Source organism: Neolamprologus multifasciatus, chromosome 3 (assembly GCF_963576455.1).
Source record: "Neolamprologus multifasciatus chromosome 3, fNeoMul1.2, whole genome shotgun sequence".
Lineage (NCBI taxonomy): Eukaryota > Metazoa > Chordata > Actinopteri > Cichliformes > Cichlidae > Neolamprologus > Neolamprologus multifasciatus.
The window spans coordinates 42118558-42126815 of record NC_140441.1 but is presented as its reverse complement, the minus strand read 5'-3'; the positions used below and the strand labels follow the sequence as shown (position 1 = coordinate 42126815).

Below are 8258 nucleotides of genomic sequence, written 5' to 3'. Positions count from 1 at the left end.
TAAAGAAGTGATTTTATCTAAACTGGGGTGTCACCTGATTAGTTACCCTAAGTAATAATGAGTCAACTCCTTCGCGTTTTTCTGTCTGTGTCTCCCTCTACTGGACGTTTACTGTTATGTCACATTTGCAGACTTTATGTATAACTGCTAAACAAATGTCTTAAGTTGTAAGTTTTTAAAGGGCATTTTAGCAAAAGTAAAGCAATGGTTCAATGATGAAAAAACAATCTTAGTTTCACTCATAAAAATATGTCATTCTAATAATCTAATGTTGATGCTAAAGAAGTTATATTTAATAATGCACTGCAACCTCATGTAAAAAAGATCTAGCAACATTAGTAATTGCTTTTTGTACTCAGTTGGCAATTTGAATAATTCTATAATGTTATATACTGTGTTTAAAAAAAAAGCTAAATTACACAATTACACAAGATCATATGATCTTAATGTTGTTATTATTTAGATTTTAAGATGTTATCAACATGCCCTTCAAATACTTGCTACTGATAAGAGATAATGATGTGAGTTAATCATACTTAGCTAAGGAGAAAAAAATATTCAGCTTTAAATTTGAAGGAAGTTCCATTGAATATTATAATTGTGTTATAACACTTCAGACTGACCCAGTGGTTATTATCGAAGCAGGTTAGAGACACCAAGAATTTCCATTTTCCATAATTTGGCCTGCAGCAGTCACATGAAGGTAAAGCAAACACAGGTTCGGTGTTAGAGAAGACATGAAAAACAAAAGCAGCGCCTTATATACTTGTTGTTCTCCTTTGCTGCTCACTTATGTCGGGTTGTGATCGGTTGTTACATCGATTCTGTGCAGTTTACGACATTTTTACTCTCATATCTTAAGCTTTTAACTTAGAAATAAGTTCTATAAGTTGTCACTATTAACTCACTGCGTTTACTGTGAGCAATACAAAGAGAGGTTAAGGTCGTCTTTTTTTAAGTATTTATTTTTAGGGTATTTCTAGTGTCCGATTTAGATATAGAAAACAGAAACTTGGTTTCGGTTTTCGACAAGCTAGAGACGCTCGTTACAAAACACTCGTTCGCGCTACACCCCGTCACGCTAGTGGAACGGAAGCGCTTTCAGAATAAAACTAAACCCGTCACCCAATGGCAGCCCGGCCTTGTTGAGAGACACACCTTCCCACCAATCAGATTCTTACGTGCGCTTCTACCGCCAGCAGATATCTACTACTCATCTTTGGAGTTTCGACCTCGCTGTTGCACAGTTCACAATCAGTGAGTATGGTAGTTTTTGGTGTTGTTCTCCTGTCCTTTTCCTAAGGTGTCATCATTTTACTTTTACAGACTCACAATTGCAACGTCAGACATTTTCAGTTGTTAAAGTTATTTTTTATTTTGCTAGCCAGTTCGCGTGAGTGTCGGTAACGAATATTAGCTTGCTAACAGCAACCTGGCTAGCAGCTTTACAGCCAGGAAGTGCAAACGCGAAACTTACTGAACTTAGGTTTTGCTGAAGTCCCCCGAATTTGACCGCTTTAGGCTAACGCTGGTGGCTAATTTTAAATACGAATGCAATCAAAGCTAAATATGGGCGATGACGATAAATGGAGTCATCGCTTTACTCTGGTGGCCCTCCTCGCTCGACTCCATTACAAGCTTTCTATTTCCTCATAATGACGTTGTACATTCACTATTGGGACTCAGAAAGCTTTCTCTAAGCTCCCTCTTTGTAAAACCACTATGAACCGCGCCTTTATGCTGCCTGACCTCGCTTTTAAACACGTACAGCAACGACCTGTGTGGAGGGTGGGACCAGCGAGGAACCGAAAGTCTGTATGAGCTCGTGCGCTTGTTTAGGACCGCGGTCAAGTGAGCCTCACATGCGAAGTGACAGTCAAGCTAGCCGCACAGTCAGCCGCGCCTACGATGTTGTTGCACTTTTCTTACGGATATTACGGTATAGGCGCCGACAGGCTTAGAAACACAAGAGTCCTCTAATTCATTTTTCACTGTTTCACAACTCATTCCACTTCTAGCTTTGAAATATTAGCTAATCATAAATTATAATTCTTACACTACACATTGAAAATGACAACAACAAAAAATACAAACTCTGTAACAGTGCAGTGTTCTCAGAGTTATCTACCGGTTGCACCTGTTGCTCCACTCCCACAAGGCCGGTAAGCAAACTGAAGAGGGTTGACAGTGACAACATTGTATTGGTTGGGTGTATTGAGGGTGGGCAGAAATCGGAGCACAGGAATCTGGTGAGGAACCTTTCTGAGTGGTCTGCATGAAATCACCTCTTCCATCTGAATGTCAGTAAGACAAAAGAGATGCTGGCTGACTTCTGAAGGAAAAAAACTGGGACTATGCCCATCGACAGCTACGGGTATTATAGGGTTCACCTGAATGACAGACTAGACTGGATGACATAGGTCACTGAACAAACCATCATGGACAATCCATTACACTTGCTCTATTTCACCCTTGTGAAGCTGCAGAGCTCCTTCTACCTGATCCAACATTTCAGCCCTGAAGAACACTTCATTGCTCTCTCTGTAAAAGTGTACACTAACTTTTCAATACGGTATCTGTTTATGTTTAGTTTTCTGTCAAACCGTACAGTTCATTAGGCTGTGAGCCAGAGGAGAAAGAGTCAGGGTGACCTAGGGTTAGAATCCAGTGAAATATTTGTGTCACCCCTTACGGGTTCCCTGTAATATCAGCTAAAAATGAAATTATTCAAAGTACAGTACAGAAATTTCTCAGAAAAAGTACAATTCAGACAGCTGTGAGGCGGAAGAGGAAGAGTGAGGGTGATCCAGAGTAAGAATCCAGTGAAATATTTGCATCACCTGTAATAGTTTTCCTGTAATGAATGCTAAAAAAAAATACACAATATCAAAAATACACTTTTGCAATTTTATTTAATTGGGGATACGATCAAGTTGAATAGAAATGTACAGTATAGTGAGAAAATTGAAAATATTTCTAAACTCTTGATTTGACTCTTGTGTATATAAGCCTGTCGTCACCCGTACCGTAATATCTATAAGAAAAGTGCAAAAACATTGTAGGTACGGCTGGTGGTGCAGCTTGCTTGACTGTCTCTTCACATGTGAGGGCTCACTTGACTGCAGTCTGCAAGAGTCAATAACAGGGTCCCTGCACGACTCATCTTCACTTGATGTGACGTCACGTGGACATGGGGCTATTTTCTGACAGACACCCTTTTCTTCTATAATAGTTTGCCTTGCAAACACAGTTGCTTGGTGTAAATTGGGGGGAAAAATCATAGTCTGAGTAAAAAATGCAGTCAACAAGGCAGCATTTGAGTTATTCTACTTCTTTCTCTTTATTTGTGTATTTATATATATATATACATATATATGAGTTAATCCCTCATACTGGAACACCAAATATTAGTCGTTTTTTTTTGGCGCAGACGCTCTGCTTGTTCGTCTTGTCAAACCAGAATAACTTGTTGTGGTTCCTTGTTTTGTTGCGTATGCAGTGAATCTGGGTGAAGTGAAAGAAAGTTGATTTAAAGCAAACAAACAGGGTTTATTGTCACTGAGGGGCACTGTCTGATGACTTACTGGATGAAGCAGAATTTTCTTTACACACAGAAGGCTGTTGGAAGCTGTCTAGCTTACTGCTGCTTTTTGTCTCCGCCCTCTGCTGTTGTGGTTGGCAGCACTTACAGAACATGTATGTCGTGTTAGTTTGCTACCTGTTGTAGACGAGCGACACCATCTTTATTTGCATTGGAAAAGTGACGTACATATATCCTTCTCAAGACTAGTATTAACATCCTTTAAGGTGTTCTGCCACATTAATCATCAACCCAGTTGTTTTGTTACTTCTGATTCCTAAAAAGCAAAAACACCCACCCAAACTCTTCAGTAAACGGTGCTGTGTTGGAGATCAGGACAGAGGCTTATTTTATTCTATTGTGGATTCTGATGACACATCCTGTGTTTATCTTTTGTAGGTACTACACTGGAGCAACAATGGTAAAGATCTTTATCGGTAACCTCTCTCAGGACACTGAGAAGGATGAGATTGAAGCTCTGTTTACTCAGTACGGCACAGTAACAGAATGTGCCAAGTACAAAAACTATGCTTTTGTTCACATGGAAGACCGCAAATCTGCCACCAAAGCAATCCGTGAACTGCATCTTCATAAGCTGAATGGCAGACCCATCAACGTAGAGCCAAGCAGAAGCAAGAACCAGGGCCCCGTGAAGCTTCACGTGGCCAATGTGGAGAAGGGCTTTGACAAGGAGCTCCGTGACCTGTTTTTGGAGTATGGCAATGTCACGGAGTGCTCCATCGTCAAAAACTTTGCCTTTGTGCATATGCCTAATTCTGACGAGGCCATGGATGCCTTGCAGGGCCTGGATAATACAGAGTTTCAAGGTAAGCGTAAATGTTTGGGTCTATAAGGGTTTTTTTCAGGGGTTCCTTACTTTTTAGATTTGAGGGACAATGTTTTTCTCTCTCGCAGGGAAACGCATACACGTTCAAATATCAAAAAGCAGACCGAGAGGGGGACCAGAGGAGGAGGAGTATCCACCTCCGCCTGTGAGAGGAGGCTATTTTCCTCCTCCCTTTCCAGGGGAGAGACCCGAGCCTCCCTACAGAGGCCGCATGTCCGCTTACCCTCCTCCTCCTCCGCCCCCGCCACCTCCCCCTCCTCCGAGACGAGCAGCGTATCCTGATCGTGGCTATGGCGATCGAGAATCTTATGGGGTGGTCGATTTCTATGAGAAATACAGAGCCCGTCCTTACGGCCCGAACTTCGATGACAGGCGTCCCAGTGCCATCCCCCCTCCACCCCCTCCTCCCTCTGCATTGGTTAGGGAGCGTCTCGGAATGGGCTCTCTTAATCCGTATGAGCGGCGTCCACTGCCCGCTCCTGCAGGTTACATGGCGAGGGATCGAAGCCCTATCAGAAGAGCTCCCCCTCCGCCTGCTCCTGCAGCTGGTAATGGTTACTCCTACGAGCGTTCTCGATTGTCTCCAATGTCAAGGACGCCGATGTACACAGTTCCCCGTCCCCGGGAAGCCTACTCGGAGAGAGTGCCGCCACCACCGCCGCCGCCGCCGCCTCCTCGCTATGCAGGCTATTAGACACCTCGAGTGTAATGCAAGGTGAGAACAAAGAGTGGATGCTTCATGAACTCATTAATCACATTGATAACAAGCAGAAATGACACGGAAACAAAAGTTATAATAAACATGAGAGCTGAATCCGTTAATTGAGGTAGAATCACGCTTTAAACCATCAGCCAAAACTCAAAATTTCCTTCAGATTAATAATAAAGGAATTTAAACGGTGCTGCTAGAATCCTAAAATATTATTGCTTGAACTTCTCAGATCAGTGTTGCGCGAATCCTAAGTAAGACGCGCTCCTTGACATGTGTGGTGTGCTCTTTTTCCAGGTTTAGAATATGACAAGATCGTCGTCGTCTGCTGATGCACGTGGCGCTATACGCACCCCTCCCCCCTCCCATGTCTATGGCGGATTGCGTTGCGTTTGCTGAGACTTACTGGAAGATACTGTATTGCGGACAGCCCCGTATTTAAAAATATACGATTTCTTTGTCTGCAGTTCTTCTGAGCTGGTCATGCCTTGTTCTCCTCCTCTTTGTTTTACTGTTAAAAGCTTTCAAAATGTTTTGCAGAATAGGTGCTTGGACTTCCAGTGTGACCAAAACTGGACACTCTGCTTTTCAATTTTTCTAAGTGGAAAATGTAATCTGGGAAACTGTGACCTATTTCTTCTTTTTAGAACAAGGGATTCATTTAGATACAAATACGTGTAGGCTTTGTAAGCAAAAATTGTTTATTTTAAGATTGTTGGTTGATTACGAAATGCTTATTGATCCAAGTTTTAAAGAAATTTCAGCATAGCAGTGCTTAAATACAACACCTGCTTTGGGAGGTTGTACAGCAATCTTTGAGATTTGCGACACATGTTAGCATGAAGTTTCAGTGTGGTTTTGTTCTTTTTACACTTTGTGTTCTTTTCATGCGACAGTAGACTCCTTAGCCACCATTATGTATGATTTTTATTTACTTTACAGATTGCTTTTTTTGAAGGCTTTTTAATAAATGAATAAAACAAAAAACAAAAACATTTTAACTGTGAAATTATTCCTCGTTGCGTTGGCCTCTTAGGACGAAAACCAATTCGTCAGATAAGATTTAGCTTTCTTTACTCTTGAAACACTTTCAGTTTCACTCTTCAGTCCTGATATAATCAGCATGACACATGGTAGGTGTTTATTTTTTTTAATCCTCAGCTCACTACTAGAAAACCTGCCAGACTGGTTTTCCATGTAAAGTGTGAAAAACTATAATGCTTATTAACCCCCTGCCCCTCTCCCCCCCTTTTTTTGTGACACACCCGAGACTTACCGCTGCCTTCTTGAACTCTTGCCAGGTTAGACTGCAAAAAGAAACCAAAAGTTGATTTAACTTTAAAGCTCAAATCCAGCGCAGTTAATGAAGTACGGAAATGTCCACTCCCAAAAATCGCAAAAAATGAGCAACGTAAACTTCCGTCCCACTCTGTGGCTACACAAAGATTTTTTTTAAGCTGTGTACACCGGCTTCTCCGTGTTTTGAAGTCACATTTCGTCAGTCATCTCCCATTGCCTACCTGTCCAAAGTTTATTTATTTTATCATCCTTCATTTCATACATTTTAGTCATATTTTTCTACTATTTCTAAAGTAATATATGTAACACATGAAATGCGTGTGTGATATTCTTAGCCTGTGTGCTCTTTATAGGTTGTTAGATTCAGTGCAGGAGATGCCAGCTCATGGTAAGTTGTCATCAGAAGATGTCCAGCGCCCAGATTAAAACAGGTACATGCTGCTTAAACTGTGGTATTGCAATAAATGATCACACTGTCTTCTTGGATTCATACTTTTTCTGCTGTTGCAGTTTTGAAAGTAAAAAAACAAACAAACAAAACCTGGCACTTACAATAATGGTAATAACTTTTAAAAATAAAATGCTGTGGTATTTTGTTGCAAAGCACTTAAATATTAATCTTAAAAGGTGCCATATAAATACAATTTTACTTAATAACATTTTAGCAACACTGTTTCTCTTTGTTAGAATTGATTCATGTAGATTGAAGGCATGTTATGGAGTCTTTGAATCTGTGTCTTTGTTCACAGACGTGTCTTTCCTCTGGCACTTGCTCCGAGTCTAGAAGTGAATTCAAAGGGGATTACAAGCTGGGAAGGACCTGGTTCGAATGCCGAGCAGTTTAAGGTAAAGGAGCTCTTCTTTGATCAGTTCAATTTGTGAACCTTGTTTAAAGTGTCTGCTCTTACAGGGTATGGATTTTTGTCCCTCACTGAAAGTTTGAATGATTGGTTGATGAGTTGGAGTGAACATCATGGGCGATGGGACAGCTGTGTCACTACATCTCTGCTTTGATTGGAGGGTAAAAAAAATGTGGGAAAGAGGGAAATAGGAAAACCTCTTAGTTTTCCTATTTCCCTATTTTAAATATAATTGAAAGTTATTGTATGTTGCAATTGTCTACAAGGACCTACTTTTTGTCTGTTTTTTAACTCTCATTTTCTACCTTTTGAATTTTAGCTATTATGAAATAAACAATTTACATTTGAAAATGTTGTGATTTCTTTATTTCTATTTTTAAAAGTTAGCATCATACATCATACAGTATGCTAGGGCTATATGATAGTGAAGTTTTTAATTATCTTTTTTTAAGTTGCATAAATTCAACTGCTTCTAAGCAGCCAATCGCATGGCAACGACTCAATGCATTTACACCTGTAGAACTGGTTAAGACAGTCTGTTAGCATGGGTTGTTCTGATCTACTGGGATTTAAAAAAACAAAACCTTTTTCCAGGCAACTATCTCTAGGGTGTAAGACATAAAAAAAAAAGAAGAAAATACCCAGTTCTCTTTGTATTATAAATAAATATTTTTGTTGGTGTCCAGTGTCAGAAGAGAATTAAAGTATGCAGAAGAGCTCTCTGAATTCTCAACATGTTGAACTATAAAGCAGATGGGCCACAGTAGCAGAAGACCACACCAGGGGTCGTAACAAGAAGCTCGGGCTGCAGTTTGCACAGGCTCATCAAAGTATGACAATAAAAGACTGGAAAAATGTTGCCTAGTCTGATAATTCTTAATTTCTGCTGTAACCAAATATTGGTGTAAACAACATGAAAGTGTGGATCCATCCTCATGTCAAAGGCTCATGCTGCTTCTGATG

General features: G+C 40.5%; 1 protein-coding gene across 3 annotated transcripts; it reads left to right on the top strand.

Moving 5' to 3' along the window:
• The first annotated feature begins 1127 nt into the window (after positions 1–1127).
• LOC146523289 (RNA-binding protein 4.1-like) lies at positions 1128–7933 on the top strand. Of its 3 annotated transcripts, XR_014872269.1 has the most exons (5): positions 1128–1257; positions 3980–4407; positions 4496–5142; positions 6789–6866; positions 7185–7933. XR_014872269.1 is itself a non-coding variant. In XM_085150485.1 (4 exons), exons 2-3 carry the CDS (start codon positions 3999–4001, stop codon positions 5119–5121), a joined length of 1035 nt encoding a protein of 344 aa, XP_085006611.1. In that variant the 5' UTR covers positions 1128–1257; positions 3980–3998; the 3' UTR covers positions 5122–5142; positions 6789–6903. The 3 variants fall into 3 exon arrangements, 2 of the variants coding, with proteins under 2 accessions (XP_085006611.1, XP_085006623.1); XM_085150485.1 differs by lacking the exon at positions 7185–7933 and having other exon boundaries at positions 6789–6903; XM_085150497.1 differs by lacking the exons at positions 6789–6866; positions 7185–7933 and adding an exon at positions 5434–6129.
• Positions 7934–8258: the final 325 nt, after the last annotated feature.

Excerpts from the sequence above, each read along its gene's own strand:
- LOC146523289 (XM_085150485.1), top strand. The coding sequence starts at position 3,999 with ATGGTAAAGATCTTTATCGGTAACCTCTCTCAGGACACTGAGAAGGAT. Across the intron at positions 4,408-4,495 it reads GGATAATACAGAGTTTCAAG|GGAAACGCATACACGTTCAA; the intron begins GTAAGCGTAAAT and ends TCTCTCTCGCAG.